Raw genomic sequence first — 24,296 nt, 5'->3', positions numbered from 1 at the left:
CAAAAAAATTTTTGTACGCCTTATATCTGGAGTGCTACATATAATTAGTGATCAAATCCAAACTATCACTTAACTCAGTATGATGTACTGATTCCGTAAAATATACAAAAACTCGATTAAGGGGCCGTTCAAAACTTTTGTGGCCCCCGATCTAAAAAGTAATTATTGGCTAAGGTTGCAATATTTTTTATGCATTTTTTGGGATCATTCTTGACATGAATTCGTTACTTTATACACGACTAGAGTAAAAAAAATAATGTTTTGCGTTCAGATATTTTTATTTAATATTTTTTGACCAACACATTTGCCTACGTGATCGTATTTTCATTCTCTTTTACGTAATCACGAGGTTTCCTTTTATTTGTCCTTGGCTTTATACACAGTCACTTCAGCATCGTCTGTGTCAACTAACTTGTTGACTGTTAATGTATGTTGATGGTGGTGTTTACTTGGACCACTTGATAACTACCCATCGTTGGTAAACTCATCTTCTATTCTATTACCACCTGAGAGCTTATGACGTCAAAATACAAAACACACGCAAACATGCTCTGGTATTAGATACATGCTCCGACCACGCCAATGTGCAAGAAGTAACGAAGAAGATATTTTAACATGCTGCAAATATTGTCATAACATTGTAACTGGTTAATATCGAAGATAATCGATAACAGGTAACTTACTTTCAATTACTTTATAAACTTTTATTAAATAATTAAATTATTAACTGCGACATTTTAGTCTTTACTATCAGAGATAAAAGTAAATCTTGGTGTTGAGGTTTTTTAACATGAATAAAATAACAATGCATGAAAAATGGTTTTCAATTGCAAATGAGCTTTATTTGTAGGTCTACTTTGCTTTACAGGGTTACAAGATCAAATTTTTCTTTGAAATCATAGAAATCGAAGTTATTTTCTGTGTGCTAATAACTAACTAACTAACTCTATGGCCTATGGAACCCGGAGGTTCAATGCCGCGTTCACAAAAGCTCTCCACTGACTTCTATCCTTAGCTAACTGGATCCAGTTTAAACTTTGTATTCCTATCTCTGTGAGATCCATTTTAATATTGTCTTCCCATCTGCGCCTAGGTCTTCCTAATGGTCGTTTTCCGATGGGTCTTCCAATCAAGATTTTGAAAGCGTTTCTACTTTCTTCCATTCTAGCTACATGACCTGCCCATCTAAGCCTCCTAGACTTGACGACCCTAACAATGTTGGGTAAACCGTATAAATTATGTAGTTCCTCGTTATGAAGTTTCCGCCATTCCCCATTCCCGTTGTTCTTGGGTCCGAATATTCGTCTCAGAATCTTGTTCTCAAATACGTTCAGTCTATGTTCTCTGCGTGCTAATAACACAATGTAAATGTTGGATCATTGTTTGGAATATATTAGTATTTGAATATTTAATATATATATATATATATATATATATATATATATATATATATATTATTCTAATGTAAATGCCACTTTATAAAGTTTTGTTGTGAAGTTGCAAAGAATATCATCATCACCATCATCATAGGTATTCTGCCATTATTGGCAGGTCACTTGCCGCAACTGAGAAGCTTCTATGCTCCACGATCTTCCGATAACCTCTTCGTCTTCACGTACGATTTCTCTGCTTTGATATCGTCCATTAATTGTAGTCTCCTTCGCCTCTTCCCTCTCTTTCCTGCCACCATACCCTCTAGCACGTCTCTCATGATAGAGCTCCTTCTTAGCCAATGAACCAACCAATTCCTCTTTTTAATAATATCTAAAATTGTTGTTCCTTCCTCTACTATTTCTTAGACCCTCTCATTCGTTTCTACTGGATCCAGCTAATTCTCTCAATTCTTCTCCACACCCACATTTTGAAAGCTTCCAGTTTTTTTAAAAATCATTTTTGCGTAATGTCCATATTTCTGACCCATAAAGTACAATACTCCACACGATGCATTTTATAAGCCATTTCCTCAACACTTTATTCAAAGTCCCACAAAATAGTATTTTCTTCCTCCTAAAGGCTTCTTTCCCCATTCCTATCCTTGCTTTTATTTCACATCCACACTTCATATCATCACTATTAATACTTCCTAGGTATCGAAAGTATATCAAAATAAACTAAAACACAGTACAGAATTCTCACAGTTAGAAAAAAAAGAATATATTTTTTTATCTTTGCTATTTTTTGCTAAGTGGAACATATGATGAAGCTAAATTTATTGATTCATTAGTGGGTGTTAAATGAGGTTAATTTTCCATGGAAATTAAGTTATTGTCATTAGATTTTTTCTCTCATTAAATTCTTTTCATCATTTCTAAGCAGACAAGAAACAATTTTATGCTTAGGACTTCGTAATTTGGTTTTCATAGATTGGTTATTGCGGGAGTTGCTTGTTTGTTTTTCCCCTTAATAATAGGTTATTTAGTGTCTTATCTATCGTATTAAGCAAACAAATCAGTGATTTAAACAATACATTAACAGAAGATAAAGATAATTAGAGAATCTTTTATTATCTCCGTTTATTATTTTTTTTAAGTGGGTTAGCAAAGTACTCAAGTTATAACGGTATAGTGATTGTGTTGTTTCAAGTTGTGTTACAGTTTAGGAAACTTCAATAGTTAAACTTTGAAATACATAACCAAAGAAACAGGATCTGCACTAAACGTAAGTTAGATATGTGGAAAAGAAGAACAATTACATTTAAACATAGGATTACCACAGGATGAGACAACAATTTAACAGCGCATTATCTTAATCCTACTCTGTGTAAGGTGAGGGAAAGAGACAAAATATTGCCTGCGATGTTGTATTTCTTGTATATTACACTGATACAAAAATCAAAGTTACAAATTCAAAATTTCTTCATTGTGACGATAACTTGTAGAAATATGTACTTGTTATTAAGGTCCCTGGTCGGTATCTTATGATCTGTATCATATGGTATCATTTCCTTCTTTTGTGGCCAGACATGTAGAAACTTGTTCCTTCTGGATAGTTCTTTATATAGTATGTGAGGAAGCCATAGTGAATGTAAGTAAGTTCGTTAACAAAGAAGATTAACTATTCCTGAAAATCCATGAAAAATATAGCCTACTAGTTCAAATAAATTCGATTTCTTGTGTTATTATTTGAACAGTTGGTATATGAATTATCTTTGAAATATTTCTATAATTTAAAATATAGCTAACTCAGAGCTATTATACAGGGTGTTGCAAAACAACACCGACAACGTTTGGGAGGTGATTCCTGACACCAAGAGAGGACAAAAATTATAGACCAACATGGGTGTAGAAATCTGTCATTTCAGAGTTATTGGCTGCCGACAAAAAAAAAAAAAAAAAAAAAAAAAGAAAAGAAAGAACTTTAAAGGTCCATAACTCCAATACTATGGGACCTACCGTAGTCGGGTCAAGACTTCACTTAGGAACTAATTTATGTGCTATTCAAATATCCAAGTTTCAGATTCCTAAGGCACTAACGCAACAATTTTTGTAGAGGTAATTTGGCTACGGGCATATAATCTGAAGTACTTACCAACTATCTTTATAAAAATTGTTGCGGAAGTACCGCAGGATTCTGAAACATGGATATTTGGATAGGACACACACTAGTTTTTAAGTGAAGTCTTGATCTGACTAGGTACTGTAGGTCCTATAGTATTGGAGCTATAGATCTTTAAAAGTTCATTTTTTTCATGTTTTCGGCAGTCTATAACTCCGAAAGGAAGCATTTGTGCACCCAGGTTGGTCAATACTTTTTTAAAATCTTATCTTGGTGTCAGAATTCACTCCCCTCAAATGTTGCCGGTGTTGTTTTGAAGCACCCTGTATAACCCAAAATTTATATAATTAAAAAGGATTACTCTTAAGTATGTAGTTGATACACATTTTTGACGTTACTTTGCGAAATTTGATTTTTCTCACAAATTTATAATAAACACTAGAAATTCTGATATTTTTATTGACAAAATTGTAATTTTACACTATTTTATATTAATGAGTTATAAAAATATGTAACAATCTTTTTATCCCGCTTTCTCTGTTAAATTACTCACTGTAATGTGTAGAAAAGTAATCAAAATTATTGTATGATAAGAATTCATGGTTAAGAGAAGTATCTAAAAAATATGCATATGGTACGTAAATCATTCAAATATTAAAGGGAATAAATAAATTATTCTGGTAAGAATGCAAACATGGTGTGCGGTTTTGTATGATACACATGAAAAGGACTACTTATTGGCGAAAATTAGTTGGTTGTAACGCAAGAGTATTTTTATTTATTTAAGTACTAGTTGATGTGAGTAGTTCAAATAATTAATAGAGAATATGATAGTAGAAGCTCATATTAATATTACACTGTGAATTGTATACTTTGTTTTACAAATTTAGCTGAGAAAAATTATTTATATCTCGAATTAAAAGACAATTTGCCTTTTTTTTTTTAATTTACAGATTTTTTTTTACAATGTATGATAAATTGTTCACGTAGAAACATAGGTAATTACAATATTTTTTACGTTGACATTATTCGATATCTACTATTTCTGAGTTTCTATAACACTTTCCATGTGCTGCAGACCGTTTTTGTTGCATGGTAGATAGATATTTAGTTACGTGAGAAATACATTCTGAGTTTAAAATATCTAACTCAGTATCTTTAAAAAGAATACAATAATTAAAGTTGAAAGACCATTACTTCATAATCTATGATATTATGCATTAAATCATATTCGGGGAAACTCCTCAGAAAACACAAAATAACAGATCTCAGACAGGGCCGGAGCAGAGGGAATTTGCCATCCCATGCAATGGTATTATTTGGAGCTCCTTATTTCTCCAGAAAGAATAAATCTTAAAAGCCACGATTTTAAGTATGCTGCCCCATCATCAACAACGAAGGGGAGGGAAAAGTACTTGGACTCAGAACACTACAAATACAATCTCGTTGTGTCTGTTTTTTTAAATCTATTATGTTAGTGAAAGGTAAAGGAAACACACCTGCAGAGGAAATATGGTAATTTTTTTTATAGAATTCAATATTGAGGTTCAATCTCACTATATGAGTTTACAATTCCAGTGTAACTAGATCTTTTATCATTATCTCTTGATTTTCCTTCTAATTCTGTTAATTAAAAAAGAAACTTCAATGATAAGGAACTTTCATGTGACAAAGACTAGTTTTCATATCAAAACTGTGATAACTAACTAAATGGAGCAGGTGTTCGCTAGTGTTTGAGAATTCAGTTCTTGTATTTGACAACAATCAAGTAATTCATGCCATGATTTGCTTGACCATTTGCTTTAGCACTGTCCATGTGACATTAAACTAATGCGACCTAAACATGATTTATGAATGCAACATTCGAATAGAAGGTCAGTTTAGTAAATTTAACTACAATCATCATGGAGTCTGTTTCCAACAAGAAATATTTATTTTAAATAATATAGTTATGACAGATTTTGCCACCCCTTGAAACTTGCATTGCACATACGGTAGAGTTGGCTCTGATCTCAGAATCTAAGAGAGAACACTACGCCGGAATTGGTAAAGACATTTTTTTATTAGATAAATTTGTATCTAAAAGCAATGAAAAATCTATTTAACAAATGGCAAAATGGAAAATCTAATGTACGTCATGTAGATTTATTGATCAAGGAGCACAGTATATACAGAAGCAGTTAACCATGGATTTTATTGTACCGTTAACTCTTCTAAGGTCATTATATATCTAACAATTCTGGGAGATAGGATTCAAAAGCAGAAACAAGTAAATGTAAAATAGCAACATAGAAAGATATAGTGAGAGAGAAAAGAGACCAGGTTTTTTTTTTTTTAAATTCTATAGTTATACTTAGTACATTGTTCCTCATTAAAGTAATGATGAGCAGGAGTGTTCAATCAAACGAACTGATTTGGAAATGATATATCTATCAATTACTTCATTTCAATTATTCATCACAACGACTAGTGTTAATTCGAGTTCATTTATTTTGTACTAGTTACTATCACTGTGAACAAAATATTTACAGAAATAGCTTAAATACAAACATCCTTGTTTTATTGTGAGGTAGAATCTTGGAAACTACGACAGTGATACGCTCTAACGAAGTACTGCACCCTTCTATTTAAATTACAGTATCATTTTGTATATTTATCTGGTAAAATGACGAAGTGATTTTATTTTATTTTATTTATTTATTTACTTACAAAGGAGAAGAAAAGAAATATGTTCTATAAGTCGAATATGACGTATCCATTTTGAAAGAATTCCAGAAAGTGTTCAAAGCTCAATAAGAGATGAGCGACCACGGTGGCTCAGTGATGGAGCGTTCACCTCTGGTACATGGGGTCCTTGGTTCGATCTCAGCTCGCACCAAGTGACAATTGTGGTGTACAAACACCGTGTGCGTGGGTTTTTTCGAGATTTTCCCGTTTCCTCCCACTTTCTTCATTCCACCATTTCACTCATTTCTCATCGTCACCATCTCCTTTAGCCTAGCCGGCATAAGCGTGGGACGTAAAACTTGAAGATTTTTACGTGGCCTGCGGTTTAACCAGAGACCTCTCGCACTAGAGGTGAACGATCTTTCACTGAGCCACAGTTGCTCCTCCCCTTTTCAGCATAAGAAGTTAATATACTAAGTACGAAAGGTAATAAACTGTTGAATGGGTGAAGCTCACCAGGTGTCATATAGACCCTAGAGTTGGTATCTCAATCAAAACGAACAATTATTGAAAGGTTTAAATTTTGATGAGAGCAAATAGCCTCTCGCTGTTGGTAGTACCTTCGTTAAAATCCCCAATTAATGAACCATCAATCAAATTGATTAATATTTGCATATACAGTCTACTGGAATGATGAATATCATTGGATTATATATTTGTTTTCGAGAATATAACTCTTCTATTAAGCATATCGTTAGTTTACCGAGGCTAATTGGTTGTCAACGCTGTTCAATTTAGCCTCATCGTATCTGTAATGAATAAGATATGCACCACTGAATTACAGTCATTTGTTAAGCGTATGAAGAGCATAAGATACAAAGAACAAGGAAAAAAAAAAACTTATTTATGAATTCAGCTAGTGTCACTTCAAGGCTTTCAAAATTAGGAAGAACGTTTCAAGTGCATACAAAAACATTGTTCATTTGTTTTTCCAATGTATGCAATGCCACGTGTCATCTTACAAGGTGACAAACAGTGTAACTTGTCATTAACAAACTATGTTTTTTTTTTTCTACGCTGTCATACAATTCATATAGAGAAAAGAACTATTTGTAGACAGATAATTTTATTTGATGATATTCTAATGAAGTTATATATTTTGTAACTGAAGCATAGGCTTTCTAATTTGGAGGTCGTGTGCCTAATTCCATCCAGTGATGCCAATTTAGCCTATTTTTGGCTAATTCTAGCCTATTTGGAGAGGCACTTAGCCATAAAAATCTACGAAATGCTTATAGCCTTAAATATAGCTTATTTTATGAAACTCGTTTGCCATTTTTGGCTTTTCTATTAGCCGTTAAATTAATTCTAAAAATACTTTTTTCTTTGAAAATAATTCTTAATAATTAGCCTATTTGTCATTCTATATTCTTGTGTTAATTGATTTCTCTAGACACAGGGTGTTTTATTACGCAGCAAACACTTGTTTTTCATTCTTCTCCTCTCTCTCCACCCATAAATTTACAACTACTTAAGAGTCCCTATCACTGCAAAATTAAAATACCGCTAATTTTACAGTAATTACGTGATATCTTCAAATAGATAAAAGATAATCGACAAGTGGATCAAGACCTCCCTAGACGATGTTATTTTGCATGAAGTACCGTTATCACGAGTCAGCTAGTAGCTTCCTGTTTGCAGTTATTTAGAAACGCGAAAATAAATGCCGATTTTCTAAATGGCTGGAAATCGCAAGTAGATAAATGAGTCGTGATAACGGTATCTCAAGCAAACTAATATTGTCTAGGGAGGTCTTGTTCCACTTTTGGATTTTCTTTTATCTATTTAAAGATATCACATAATTACTGTAAAATTAGCGGTATTTTAATTTCGCAATGGTGAGGCCTCTTAACAATACTCATCGACTCAGAAAGAATTTTGACGTAAGGGCCCCATTTGCTGTTTTTTATTTATTTTGATTTTCGCATTTTATTGCAAGAATAGTTTTCTAATATAAATTTTTTCTAATATAAATTCCGTAAACTGTTCGGTTCTTTAAGGCACAAAGGCTGTTTTTGTTTATTAAAGGGAACAAATAGGGTATCTAATTAGCATGAGAACTCATAATGCAATCATGATGATGTAGGCTATGTGGGTGTACGGAGAAATAAGAAGTGTTTGTAAGGATTATGACCTGCCGAAAGAAGTACTACTGAAAATTGGGACAATGGCAGTCTACACAAACACAAACAATCCACAATCCAACAATGGTGCATCCAGTTCCAGCGCCTCGGCTAGACGCGACATCATCGATGATGACTTCTTTCAGTCTTTCACAAATCAGATGAGCTGTTGATGGATTTTATTGTAATTTAAAGTCATGTATGTTGCTTGTTAGTTTTCAACGAATAAAATTCATCATTTCAAATTTTACCATAACTCACTTTTAATCTTGCACACACACAAAAAAGAGTTTAAAATCTGCAATGTAGGTTAGAGGTTAGCAGTTAAAAACTAGCCATTTTTTGCGTAAAAAAGCTTATTTCTGAAGACCATCTAGTCTATTTTCTTCAGAGGTTGTTGGCAACACTGATTCCATCTAATACGGCTAAGAATTCAGTGAGGTTTCTGTTGGAAAAGTGTATCCTGCAATTTTAATTTAAAATTAACAATCTGGTAATATAATAGACCGCTATTCATCTAAATTATGTAGTTACAAGCGGGAGCGGACTCACCCGACGGGTAGATGTTCTCTGTCCTCTTCCTTTTATGGCGTAATTCCCTTGCAAGAAGTCTATTTAATAACGAAAATAAAATGAATAAATTTTCTTGAAATATTTATATTTAATTTTCTGGAATAATACATTTAAAAAATATTAACAGAATAATTATAAAGATATCTTAGTGAGTTATGGGTTTTGAATGAACTACGAGAGAAATATCTAAGTAAAAATCAATACAACAAGGCTAGATTTTGAAAGTATGGTATTAGCAATGAACAACTAGAAAACACGTTTTGTTTTGCAAACGATTTGCTTTCTCACAATTATTTTTCTTGTCGTTTCCAAAAATATCAAAAAAACAAATTGAAAACAGATGCGAGGGTAGAGCTAGAAAGCCAAAATATAGCAAGCCAATACAACTATAAAATCTAAAAATAAGGAATGTGGGCGCAAAAAGAGATATTTACGTCTAAAAATTAAAGAAAGAAAAAAATAGCAACGCGTCACTCTGACAAAATGAAAAATATATGTCTAATCCAACTGCCAACTGGGACATTTTGTGGTCTTTAAATCATCTTTATTCATTGCCTCCAGAAAACACACAGTAACAATATATATATAATACAGTAGTTTATTTGCTTCTACGTCAGAGAGAACTAAGGGGGCGCGGTGGTTCAGTGGTAAAACATCGGGTTTCTGGTTCGATCCCAGATTGCGCCAAATGGACGTTGTGGTGGACAAACACTGTGTGTGGGGTTTTTTCAAGTTTCTCCCGTTTCTTCTCACTTACTTAATTCCACCATTTTTTGTGGGAGGCCCGGGTTCGATTCCCGGCGGGAGCTCATGTGGTTCGGATTCCACGTTAATCAGTAGGTCCACGTCTCATATAGCCTCGCTGCTGAACGGGACGTTAAACTCAAACTCAACTCAACTCAACTCAATTCCACCATTTCATTTATTCTTATTGTCACGGTCTTTTTCAGCATACACGGTATAAGCGTAGGACGTAAAGCTAAAAGATTTTTTTCTTTTTAAATCTCTTAAATTTAAACAATTTAAAGTTAAATTTAACGATTTTTTAAATCTGTACAAATATAAGTATAGACTGGAATATTTTGTGCTATAAAACGTCAAAATTCACCTCCAAAAATGTGTATGGTCGGCTTTAGATGCTAACCAAATCGCAAGCAAAGCACGCTTCTATCGCATGCAGGAAAATACGGCCTAATTCGCACCCAAACAGCATAACGTGAGTTGTAAAACCACATAAGCTTCCTGCGGGAATCGAACCTGAGTCGGTAGTAACTGAAGCTAAGCGAGTAACCCAAAAAGTTAGATTGGGGAAGGCGCTGATATGGGCACTATTAAAATCCAGTGATTTGGAATACTCTGGAAACCTTAAGAAGGATTATATGTTTTATTTCTGTTATTAGTTTAGGTGCATAGATAAATTTCTTACAAGGGAAGAGAGGGAGATTATATATCGAAGTGGAGCATGGCTTATACATCAATCGAAAGAACTAATTATGCCTATTACGCAACTGCAATAAAAATTTTCCGAATGCATATACTGTGCGAGTCACAGTATATGAATATACAGGGTGTCCAGAAAATCCGTTTTCACCCCCTAGAAATCGAAAACGGTGAGACAGATGCCAAAAAAGGAAAACACATGTTTGATCATTTTAAAAGTACAGCGTATCAAAACAAAAAGTATTGTCCCAGGGGCACTCCCAGGGTCCCAGGTGGGTTCCAACTCAAAAATTGCAAATTATAAGGGCCAAGTAGCATATCGTTCGAAACGTATTGGGGAATGAAAGAAGACGGCACAAGTCTCGACTCTCTAAAATTACCCTGTACAAAATGGCGGCCGGTCAAAATGTCAGCAAAAACGTCATTGTAAAGTCTATGACCACCCCTATAAATCTGAAACAGTGAGACAGATGTCAAAACAAGAAAACACACTGATTGGAAGTAAAAATTTTTGCCCCAGTCCTCTACAGGGTACCAAACGGGGTCATACCCAAAATTTTCAAATGGCAAGGGAGGTCAAGTAGCATATAATTGAAAACTCTTGTGAAATGAAAGAAGACGGAACAAGTCTCGACTTTCTAAAATTACCCAGTGCAAACTGGCGGCCGGTCAAAATGTGCATCCTCATTTTGATTCTCTGAGTGCATTCTCTTTCCATTTTGCGATCGGCACTTGTTGTCATTGTGAGACATTTGCACGTATTCGCTGTTCCTGGTGCAAGATTTTTTTAAAAATCATTTTATACTTGATAATTCAGACAACGAACGTAAGTATCACTATTGTACACTAAATGTTAGCTATCAATTCTATACTCAAAGATGTCAAATGTTCTTTCTTTTCGTTTCTTTATTTCTTATTTTTCTTTTCTTTTCTCTTTTTTTATTTATTTAGACATTACTGGGCCCAAAAAGAAGAATCTCACAGTAGTGACACTTTTTCTATCTTTCCGTTGAGTACAAGAATTAAAGTGAAAACAAACTAAAACCCGACTACAGAAAGAAGAACTAAAAAGAAATATATTTGCAAAGTGTTGTCGTAGAGAGTCCAGACTTATTTCATCTACTTTCATTTAACAACAGCTCTCCAACAATTTGCTACTGGATCCCCTTGGCACTCAAAAATATTGAGTAGGACCCCGTCTGGGACCCTGTTGAGGACTCTGGGACAAATATTTTTACTTTCAATCATTGACTTTTGAAATGATGACACACATCTGACATCTGTCATCTGTTTTGACATCTGTCTCACCGTTGCAGGTTTTTTGGGGGTGACCATAAACTTTACAATGACATTTTTGCTGACATTTTAACTGGACGCCATTTTACACAGCTTAATTTTAGAGAGTCAAGACCTGTTTCGTCTTCTTTCATTTCCCAACACGTTTCCAACGATTTGTTGTTTGACCATCTTACCATCTGCAATTTTTAAGTTGGACCCCGCCTGTGGGTGCCCTGAGACAAAATTATTTGTTTTGATACGTTGTACTTTTAAAATGATCAAACACGTGTTTTCCTGTTTTGGCATCTCACACCGTTTGCGATTCTAGGAGTGAAAACGGATTTTCTGGACACCTTGTATATTCAAATAATTCGTACAGTATATGCATTCGGAAAATTTTTATTACAGTTTCGTAATAGGTGTTATTAGTTCTTTCGATTGGTGTATAAGTCATCTTCCACTTCGATATATAATCTCCCTCTCTTCCCTTGTTAGACAGGCACATATTACTCCCTCGTTGTGAATTAGTTAATTATACGGGTCATTTTTTTTTTTTAATATCAACACCCAGATTCTTAGTCTGCCATTATAAATTTTGTTTTTATGGTTTTTGAGTGAACTTAACATTTTCCCTCTGCAGTTTCAGCATAAGTAATGGCGGACAACCAACTGCCACATGAACCAACAACGCTGAAATTAGTCTGCGAAACTGATTCTCCTTTGATGATGAGACATTGTATTTCGAGCAGTGGTTTAAGAGCACGGAACATTCACAACGGAAGCAGGAACAACAAACTTGAGAAGCAAGCACAACTATCGCCATCTTCAGAACAAATGTGGCCGATGTCATATAATAATTTTTCCTCAACATCTTTGAATTCCATCGCTGTGGCATCTGAATATCACCATGACGGACACCCTTTGCTTGGGTCAAATGTTGAACGCAAGGTAACTATATATAGGTATTCACTTTTAATTGTGTTGTCCTAAAATAAAAACTATCCTCTATGTTTTGAAATTCTTCATAAATATTTATGTCGTCAGCATATATTAAACAATCAGCATATTGTAATTCTGATGGTAAGATATTAACAATTAATATGAATAGTAATGGATCCAAACTAGGACCTTGGGGTACACTTAATTTAGCAGTGTACTCAGATTACTTAAACTGCTTGCACGTTTCAAGAGAATCCGAAGTTATCTAGCTTAGACATCAAAATTTTATGCTTGACAGTATCAAAATCGGTAGAGAAAGCAAAATAAATAGCCATGGCGTAAGAAATTTGACCACCATGTACAGAACGACTAATACTAATTTTTACAGCAATTACGTATTTCTAGTTTTCTTTTTCTTTCTTTACGTTTCATTATTGGTGAGAGTAACTGTAATGGCCTTAGATGCCGAAAGCCCAGAAATCTAAAATCCTAAATCCTAAACTGTTGCATACAGAAATACTGATAATAATTTATTTCGAGTACTGGACGATTTTACTTATGAGAATATTACAAATTCATAAAATTTTCCCCATCCAATAGTAAATAATATGTATAGGGGAGGCAGGCACATATCCAGAATTTTTTGTTGGGGGGGATTCAGATTTGGGGGGAGGGGATTCAATACTACAAGGCACTACGTCAATGTATTATTCTGCACCCGAAAATATGATAACTAATTGTAAAATACTTCACTATATTTTCAGAAAAAATTCATAGAACTAGATTGTTTTCATAAGACAGAGAGCACAGATGAAGTGTAAGATCAAATGTTCATGTTCATCAATAATTTTCCTGTTTTGTTTTGAGAAAGTGTACAAATATGTGTTGAATTACGAAGTTTTTTTGAGGGGGGGAGGAGTCTGGCCTCTTCCCTGGCCTCTTCCCGAGGGTACGCCTCTGGGGGAAGCTGACAGTCTACTTGGGAACAGCGCTGGTCCTGTCCCTCCTTTAGTTGCGTCTGTGATTACACACAAGAAATGAAAAGCATAAAATTATCAGTGCTTTCGTTTAAGGTATTGTCTAAATAATTTGCAGATGAAAGTGGTATTAAACTAGGGTCAGAATTTTTGTTTTAATTTTATATAAATGCTAATAGAGAAAGGGATAATTCCTAGAACTGTTGTTAAAATTTTCCATTGTAGGCTTCTGCATCTCATGGAAACCACGAATTTACATTGGAAATGGCAAAAACACCAATTGGTCTTTCTTGGAGGCGTTTACACATGTGTAGAGCCAAGTTGAAAGAGACAGCGTCTACTTCACACATCCTCTGTGCTTTTGCTATGGTAAGTCATGGCAAGATAATGAATCAAATAGTTGGTAAAGAAAAAGCCATCGTTCAACATACATGGCAATCTATTTTGAACATAAAATTGAAAGATAAATGCTTCTGCAAGTCTAATAAAAAGAACCATTTATAAAGAGTCGGAACACTTTCGATATAAAAAAAAAAATCTAGCAACGCGATTGCATTTGACAAATTATGCTATTATAATAAAAATCATATTTTTATGAAAACGTGTAGTCTATTGTCGCATGTGTAAAAATATCAAAATTTACAAAGTTGGGAATTATTCAACTAAACAAGAGAAATTTTTGTAGCGTTGTGGGAAATTTGTCTAAGAAATCCACGAAGAAAATGGATAGGATGGTAGTGTCATTTGGGACTGCAGAGAACGCAAATATATATTCAATAAAAAAAAAACGTGAAACTAGTTATATCGAAGAGATTTGCATCTCTCTCCTTCCAGCGCAAGCAAAATCTTAGATGCTACTGGATCGGGATTTCCCACGACAGATGATGTATATAAATACACATCAAGTCATACATTTGAAAAGAGTCTGCACTGTTTTGAGAAATGTAATCAATACACTTGATAATTGGAGCAAAATAAACAAGTTACCATTAACCCTCCATAGCCCGCGTGGTCAATTGTAACATCAAGGCACGCGCGCGGAGTCTCACTCCGCAATATTTATTTATCTTATTTTCATGTGTATTTTGTTTTGAAGCGATATTAAACTGTTTAAGGTTAGTGTAAAGTGACAGGTTTTGCCGATAGATGTTACTACAGTTTTCGTATCTCGCCAATGTATTTTTTACCTTTCACGAAAATTTACAATTTCTTTTACAAATTTCAACGTAGAGACTTCAAATTTTTAGAGAAGGAACTTCATAACCTATTAAAGGGAACAATCTGTTTCGATTTTTTTATTTACAATTTTCTTTATTGTTGAAACAGTTCCATTGTTAAAGGTTTGGATATCCATTTCAACAATCAAGCCTTTTCAACAATGAAGGAAATTCTAAATAAAAAAATCGGCACGGATTATTGCCTTCGATAGATTATGAAGTTACCTTTCTAAAAATTTGAAGTCTGTAGGTTGAAATTTGCAACAGAAATCGTGAATTTTCGTGAAAGGTAAAAAATACATGGAGAGATACGAAGATTGTACTGCCATCTATCGACAAAACTTGTCCCTTTAAACCAACCTTAATATTTTCTTTGCTTTTTTTTCTTCTTTTACAATTGTCCAAGTATATTTTACAGCATAAACTCTTTTAAGAGTTTTAAGAAAACTAATATTTCTCTATACGCGGAGTGTGACTCCGCGGCGCGTGCTACGGCGGTTAAATACTGAGAATTGCAATGTATGTTTTATACAAGATAAATAAATTACCTTTATTTTTGTCATGCATGGTACAGAACTGTAAAGAGTTGTCCATGTAACTACTCTTGATGCGTCAATAAAATTAAATCTCTTGTTTAGTACTAATTGTAATCGAATTGTAAATGAGGCTTACAGAAATCTCGGATCTTCTATGAGACTTGGAAGTGAAATCAAGAACATTAATGTGTTTAAAATTGTATATGCTACGTATGCATCGATATTTTGGAAGTGTATTGCTCAAAAATATGTGCACCAGTTACATCACTTCAATCCATATGTGTGCGTTATTTAAAGTACAAGGATGCCTTCGACATAAAATCTATGATCAATATGAAAGACGTTACGCTTATACGTTCTCTCTATTCTCTCGAAACAAGAAGAAAATTTTCTTTTATATATATATATAGATGGTGATCAGAAAAATGGAAACACCTGAATGAAATTGCAACTTACCAGATTAATATGGTGTCGGGCTACCTTTCGCCTTCAGAACAGCCTTGATGCGACGTGGGATGGAGGCATAGAGGTCGTGAATTGTAGCAAGTGGAATTTAACACTATTCCTCGTGCAGGGCATCGGCCAGTTCTGTGAGAGATTATGGAGGTGGAAATCGTCGCCGGAGTCGTGTTTCCAAGACAGACTACAGATGTTCAATTATGTTGAGATATGGGGATTGGGCGGGCCAGGGGAAGTGTTGAACTTCATCCCGATTTTCCTTAAACCACGCTGCAACAAGCCCAGCTGTGTGAATGGGTGCATTATCATCCTGGAAGATGGCGTCATTGTCCGGGAACAACATCCGGACCATAGGATGCAAGTGGTCTCCTAAAATTGCGACATAATCGTTGGCAGTGATTCGTCCGCTAAGTGTGACCACAGGACCCAATGAAAACCATGATATGGCGGCCCACAGCATCACCGAGCCGCCGCCATGCTTCACAGTTGGGCGGAGACACTGCAGATCATAAGCTTCTTTAGGCGCTCTCCACACATAAACACGGCCCGTGATTGGGAATAGGGTGAAGGATGACTCATCCGACCATATCACACGTTTCCAGTCCTCAACGGTCCAAGTTGCATGGTCGCGGCACCATTTGCGGCGGGCAAAAGCGTTATGGTCCCTGATGAGCGGTTTGGCCCGTGCAACACGACCCCGTAAGTTCATGTCAGGTAATTCGCGGCGGACTGTGATTGTCGAAACAGGGTGAGGGAGGTGCTGATTGAGTTCCTCCGTCACTTGCTCCGCAGTGGCACGACTGTTCTGCGTGACAATGCGCTTTAATACCCGGCGTGACCTGTCACTCATGATTTTCTTCCGCCCACTGTTCTGCTTCCCCGATGTGGTTTTCCCGTGTGTGTAGGCCGTCATCACCTTCGACACTGTCCCACGCGACACACCTAACACAGTAGCCACTGCCGTCACACTCACTCCACATAACCGCGCACCAACAATTTGCCCTCTTTGAAACTCTGAGAGGTCTCCCATTTTGCACTACCTCCGTCTGCTGCAGCCACTGGACACTGCTGTTTCACTGCGCCTGACGTAGTATGGAGACCGACCTAACACACCACCACCAGCGGTCCGGCGCTGCGGGCGCCACGACTCCACTGCCAATCCATACATCTGACGTGTTGCCAACTACAGGTGTTTCCATTTTTCTGATCACCATCTGTATATATATATATATATATATATATATATAGGCTATATATATACAGAGGCGGATCCAAGGGGGGCTAAGGGGCTGTAGCCCCCCCTTGACGCTCAGGTTTACACTGGATAAAATTGACTTCAATCCTGCTTTACACTGGATAAAACGGCAAACTATGGCTTAGCCTCTCCCTTGATCATATCCTGGATCCGCCACTGTATATATTTAAAATTAGATAATGAGACATATTCACCAGCATTACTATTACAATTCCTTATGGATTACAAATGACGATTGGTAAACCGGTTCGATCACATAGACTCAGGTAGAACTTAAGAAATGCCCAGAATCACCAATATTATGAGCCATTTTGAATTTCGCGGCAACACTTATCCATTTTATAGGATGTCTTTACTCTCGAAAGAGATCTCGTTGCTATCCTTGACGGCATTAAACGAAGGTAAGATGAAGAAGAAGACAAGTAGAACCGAGTTAGAATGACCTCGGAAAACTATATCTTTTTCAAGACTTTTTTATATTCTTTTACTCAAGATTTCTTCATAGTTTTTCTTATTAAAATACTTACTAACATATCCTCATTTTCTTGTCCTAACAAACTAATATGGGTATGTTGCCAGTAAAATGGTTTGATTGATCGATCCCCTGGTGTGTAATCACAGTATTTCATGTCACCCCCCCCGCCCTCCCCCATCACGAAATCCTGGCTAAACAAACGAATATATGTTGCCAGTAAAATAGTTTAGAATGATCGAGCCTTTGCGAAATCCTGGCTACGTGCCTGCTACAATAGATACATATTTGATGAAAAACGATAGTTTGAGAATATAATTTAGTACATAGAAGAAAGATTTATGAATTGTAACTTTCAAATATTTAGGATCAATATTAACAGACCAAAACCACATTCACAAAGAAATTAAATGTCGATTAAAAGCAGTGAATTCGTGTTACTATTCAATTCAAAATATATCATCGCGAATCCTGTCGAGGAATATGAAGCTTAAAATATATATAATGACAATCATGTCTGTTTTGCTGTATGGTTGCGAAACATGGTCGCTGACTCTGAGAGTAGAACGTAAACTGAAATATTTGAGAACAAGATCCTGAGAGGATTATTCAGACCCAAGAGGAATGGAAATGGAGAATGCTGAAAACTTCATAACGAGGAACTACGGTACATAATTTAAGCCTTTTACCGAACATTGTTAGAGTCCAATCGGAAAACGACCATTAGGAAGACTTAGACGCAGATGAAGACAATATTAAGAGTCTTCATCCCGGCGAAATTAAAATACCGCTGATTTTACAGTAATTATGTGATATCTTCAAATAGATAAAAGATAATCGAAATGTGAAACAAGGGTGACCTAGACAATATTATTATGAGAAACCGTTATCATGACTCACTTATCTGCTTTCGATTTCGAGCTATTTTGAAAATCGGTATTTATTTTCGCGTTTCTAAACAGCTGAAAACGGAAAGCCACTAGGTGACTTGTGATAACAGTACCTCACGCAAAATAATATTGTCTAGGGCGCTCTTGTTCCATATTTCAATTATCTTTTATCTATTTGAAGATATCACATAATTACTGTAAAATTAGCGGTATTTTGATTTAGCCGGGATGAAGACTCTTAAGATGGATCTCACAGAACTAGAGATACAAAGTAAAAACTGGATCCAGTTGGCTAAGGATAGGAATCGATGGAGAGCTTTTGTGACCATGGCATTGAACCTCCGGGTTCCATAGGCCATAGACTTAGTTAGCTTTGTATATGTATGCTGGAGAATATTATCGATAGGTGTATGTTGTGTTCAATATAAAATATAATAGAAATTTCTATTTAAATTTTCGTTTCAGTCATCAATGATGGAGCTTCAAGTGAACGTTCCGACGAATTGTCCTGGGTGGTTGTTCTCCATTTACTCAGTGAATACAACGATTTTAGTTTCAATCCACATCTTCGCTTTAGTCATCAGCACTCACATTCTTCCACACATCGACGTCGTTGAGAAAATGGAGAAGGTATCATCTGTAAACAAATCTCCTCACGACAGTATGCGTACGTACATCGAAGTGGCCTTTGCGTTTTCCACAGTCCTTGGTTTGTTCCTCTTTCTGTTGGAGGTGGTTCTGCTCTGCTGGGTGAAGTTCTGGGACTATACGTTGACGGCGTGCTGGGCAGGCTCCGTTGTTATGTGCCCATTCTTGGTTCTGTTTGTGTTATTTGTGGTGCACTTTCATAAGACTTTGGTAGCGCAGAAGTATGAACTAAGGGCTATGACTATTGAAAATCTTGAAGGTCTTAAGCATGAACTCGACATTGAAGCGGGAAATAAACCTGTTCTCAAAGTGTCTGAAGTAGACTAAATAGTCAATATAATCAGAAACGAACGTACATTGGTAAAATTGTGTTTTGGAAAATTTACATACGTATAAAGAATAGACTGGTAACGTAGAATATTCCTTTCCGTACTATAGTAACATATTAAAAAAAAAAATGCAAAGGCAAACTTTATGCATTATTATGCCAATTTATTATATGACAATAAAATAACTTGTGAGGTCACTCTACAACACCGAATAGGTGGTAGAAAAGAGTAAATAGAGGACAAAAATTAGGAAGCAGATGTCAGTGAAATATTCACTGTTGAAGAGATGAGAAAGTAATCTTAATTATCTTTTTTTTTTTTTTTTTTTTTTTTTACCTGTGCAAGGAGGAAGTTTAAAAATGTCATGAGTTTTTAAAGAAAACTTTCACTTAGGAAGCTGTTTTTCCTACCTTAATCATCTCAGATTAGTGGTTCAAAGTCGTCGTTTATATACTGTTATTTTTTGGAATGAATCATGCTTTCGAATGATATTAAACACGTACTATCCAAATACAAAATGCGAACATTTTCCGGGAATTTTCAAGAACATGAAGTTCCGGTAACCAATTTCGTCTTCCCTAACGGGTCTCACAATGTAAGTACTACCACGAAAGGTATCACAAACAATAATACATTTCCTTGCCTCAAGAGAGTTTTTAGTTTTTAGAGTTATTCAAATACATAAAATGAATATGAATATGAAGTTTAAAAATGATTTCGATTGAAAATATGTAGAGAAAGAAATTCAAAAAGAATAAATAAAAAAAACTTTAGAAGGATTCTGTTCGTACACGTCATTGTCTGGTATGTGTGTCATTGTCTTAAGAATGAATCGGGTATTCAAATAACAGCACAAACCAGCTTCTCAATCCATAAATTTGGGAAAATCCGGGAAAATGCTCACAAAATATATAGTTTAGAAATCTGGACTTAGAACGTGTATGATACAAAAGTTCTCTTTGAATCTTTATACGAATACTGTACAGGAAAGAATTTTAGGAAATACAACAACTACAAGGGTAAAAGAAAGTTGAATCTTTCTCTTTGACGTTCACCAAATCTCCAAGATTGCAGGACATGCAAACTTAAATTTTCTGTGAAAATATTTTCTCTGAACCCTAGACTCAGGATAAGACAAGAATTCACGAAATTGCTATTCTTACAGGGGAAAAAAGTGGGAATTAAAGGCTTTTTCATCCGTTCATCAAATCTCGGGGACTACTAAGCGTTCAAACATTGTCTATGAACCCTAGGCTGTGAAGCTTTGCAAAATCCAATTCTTGTTTGGGGAAAAACAACTTGGATCTTCTCGTAGCATTAGTCATACTTCCGAAACTGTTAGGTTTTAGATAATTGAAATTTAGTGAAAATGTTCTCCCAGAACTCTAGGCTGTGGATAAGATGAGATTTTATGAAATGTGACAATTACAAGTGGAAATAGATTTGAAAATCATCTGTGACGTTAATCAAATCTTCTGAGCAGTTAGACATAAGAAATTGAAATGAAATTTTGTAAAATATTTTTCCGCAGACCAGAGTAATATGGTATTTTGTGAAATTCAACATTGAAGAGGGTGGAAAGCGGTTAAAATGTTCTTGCTCTAGGAAACTGAAAATTTTTGAACAAATATTCTCAATATAGACCTACCCTAAACTACGGCTAAGAGGATATTTTGAGTAGTTCCACTCAAAAGAGTAGATAGGATTATTGAAAGATTTTCTGTGAATATTATTTTTGTTGAATTCTTTTGAAACGCGAGTATCAGTTCGTATACTAGATGTATTAACATATAGAATATTAATATCTCATACGAGAAATCGATTTGGATGTTTCGAAACTGAGAAAGACGACGAATACCTTTTGGAAAATGCATGTGAGGGAATAGCTTATGAGTTTTGAGTAACCATTTCCACCAATAAGAGACAGTCTTCCAATTTGGAGTACAAGAAAGTTATTTAAATTGGTCTCTAGGCATACTTCGATAAAACATATGAGTGCCTCTAAAAAATTGATTTCGGAGTGATAAGATCAACTAAAGATCATGGACTGAGGTAAAACCAACGTTTTAGGATGATAGAAAATGATAATACTCGGTCTTGACGTCATTTATGAGCAATTTTGTGAGGTTTTTGCCTATCTCCAGTGGAATCGAACTTGCATGAACAATTACCTTGAAACCACAAAAAGTTTGCATATACTCTCAGGCCGGTAGCCAGCCCCAAAATCTAGGAGGGCGGTAGAAGTTAGGGGGGCCGATCCAACCATATTATAGTTCAACACTATTTACATCACCATACCATAGTTCATTTGAAAGCCTACCGTGAAAATTTTAGGGGAGCCAGTAAAAATTTAGTGGGGCTCGGCCCCTCTAGACCCCTCTGGATACCTGCTTGTATACTCTCAAAATATTTTATCATAAAATTTATACTTACCGTGCGAAACAAAGAGCACTTCTGCTACTAGATAAATACATGGAAAATCTATTGCGGGAAAATCTATGAAAAAAATCATTACTATTATTGCAAGTTAGCATACATCAATTCCCGTTTGTCGAAAAATATTTACATGACAAAGAGGTTGGGCCGGTGACATGTGGTAACGAAAGAAACATCACATGTATGTTTTATTGAAGAGTGATTCTAGCCATCTAATAATTATTGGCTGGATGGAATCAACTTGTAACGAAATTGTTGTTTAGTACAATTCTACTTAAAAATGAGAAATAAAACTATATATTATTTCATTTGTTTATATGTATGTTTCATGATTAATGTTTTGCTTCTTATTATTGTCTACTTCCGTAATTGGTGTAATTAAGTCAAAATATGTAAATATTTGTTTGTAAGGATTTATTTTTCGAAAAACACTTTTTAAATGCAAAATTTAATACTTAAAGTTTTCTCTTATTGGAATTGGTATTCCTACGGCAATAAATATTGAGTGTTCGCACAATATTAGATTAAAATGTAAGTTTATCATGTACATACATAATGAATAAAGTACCGGTACCTTAATGTGTCAATAAGAAAAAGTATCGTTATTCTTGTCTATGTTTAGAGTTTAATTACCCCTATCCAATCAATGGATGAGTCAAGTATTGTCGTCACTTTCTTTGACAACACAAGAATCCAAAACTTGTATTGGGTAAACTTTACAATACACGCTCCAGCTGCACATCGATAAATAGGACTCTTTAAAAGGATATAGTAGCACTGGCGTAAATCCCGGTGGGATGATAGGGACATGTCCCCTTCAATCCTGGAATTGGGGATATGTTCCCCAATAATTCGATGCGAAAGAGATTTGTGTCTGATTTCCACAAAGAAAAGTGAGATGAAATAGATGGGCCCCCTCCCAGAATAAGTCTCAAACCTGCCCGCCTCCCACTGTTGAAGACAACAATGCTCCCCTGGTCCTCCACAGCATTGTTTTTCAAATTCAAAAACATCTTGAACATTGCTTAAAAATATTATGGGAACTGTTTTACCCATCCCCCCAATGTTGAATACAGATTTGCACCGCTATATAGTATAGTAGAGCAGGGTAGGGCAGAGTAGAGTAAGATAGGGATAAGTAGGGCAGAGGTAGGAAAGGATTAGCTTAAGGTTAGGTAAGTTTTGACCCATTTTCATAAAATGAATAGTGTGTAATATTTTGTATCTGAGTAAGTACACTATCTGGAGCGGGTATTGTAAAGTTAACTCCTTTTGTTGTATTAAGTTTCCTTTGTCTGTGATCTAATTATTCTTTACTTTTTTAAAACTTAAATTTAGGCAAAAGTCATAATTCCCTCTTTCGTTATAATGTTTATAGGTCAACTCAAAAATTGACAGTATAGAGGATCTGCCCATATGTATCGTCATCCTATTAAATCGATGAAGCCAAAAAACAACCGAGTATTGGGACGTCTGATTGGCTATTCTCGTTTCTAACATAGTCTGATTGGCTACTTTCGTTTCCGCCATGATTGTTGGCTCAAAACATTGCTATCCTATTGGGCGGAGTGGGCAGAGTAGGGGTGGCGAAACTGTGACGTATGGCTTCAAGATTTTGTTGTAAGGACACATCCTCTATTTTATAAGATCCTTGCGTATGTAACAAATTTCTTCTTGTTCTTCTTAATCTCAATTGAGGTTTTATACACTCAGGTGCAGACCTAAGTCCCAGACACCTATATCACTAAGTTTCATTGTAGTTGCTTTGTAGTATAGTAATCTTAATGTAAAAAGCAGTGAAAATGATGGTCGAAACATGGTGAATTAACCCAGGATATTTCTTTGGAACCCACGTGAGATAAATGATGAAAATGATAAACGTTGTAGCATTTCCTGCGCTGTCTTCTGACCTGACATGTATGGATTCTCTTCTGTAGGCGATTAAAATACACTGTTTATCAAGACAGGCCATTAAACATAGCAAATATGAAACGGAAGATTCCAGCAGCGTTCCAAGCTATTGGAGAAGGAGAGCTGAAAGCCATACACCACACATATGCTCCTAACAATTACTGCTTGAAAGTAAATAGTGGTCATTTCGAACATTTGTAAGTTGTGTTGAACAGATCCTAACCACAAGTATATTCATTGTTCGTATCGCCTAAAAACGATTTGCATGTCATAAAACTCATTAAGTTCCGAATTCAACATATAATTTTTCATTCCATAGTGTTATTAGAATCTTTGCATATTGCTTGATACTAGGATTACTCAATTTTTCGAATGCTTAGTTAGTGTAGCACTGTCTTACTTAGTGTGTTCTTTTAGTCTATTACAAATGCTAAGCACGTCATAGTTCTATGGGCTATTAATAACCTATTTAATAAGTTGGTTTTGCACTTACTAATACCACATTGGTTGCCGTAAGAGCATAGTTTGAAGAATCATGCGAATCATCCTTACCATACTCATTTCTTATTATGAATATCAGTAATGTGCTTT

At 35.3% G+C, this 24,296-nt stretch overlaps 1 protein-coding gene across 1 annotated transcript; it reads left to right on the top strand.

The window, feature by feature from the left end:
• Window positions 1–225: 225 nt before the first annotated feature.
• On the top strand, window positions 226–22,382 carry LOC145692780 (calcium release-activated calcium channel protein 1-like). The gene is made up of 4 exons (XM_081768244.1): window positions 226–674; window positions 12,277–12,584; window positions 13,778–13,921; window positions 18,847–22,382. Exons 2-4 carry the CDS (start codon window positions 12,291–12,293, stop codon window positions 19,354–19,356), a joined length of 948 nt encoding a protein of 315 aa, XP_081624370.1. The 5' UTR covers window positions 226–674; window positions 12,277–12,290; the 3' UTR covers window positions 19,357–22,382.
• The last annotated feature ends 1,914 nt before the right edge of the window (window positions 22,383–24,296 follow it).

Source organism: Thermobia domestica, chromosome 8, assembly GCF_964235325.1.
Source record: "Thermobia domestica chromosome 8, izTheDome1.hap1.1, whole genome shotgun sequence".
Taxonomy (NCBI): domain Eukaryota; kingdom Metazoa; phylum Arthropoda; class Insecta; order Zygentoma; family Lepismatidae; genus Thermobia; species Thermobia domestica.
The sequence above is the reverse complement of the archived record's forward strand: the minus strand, read 5'-3'. Positions and strand labels throughout refer to the sequence as shown.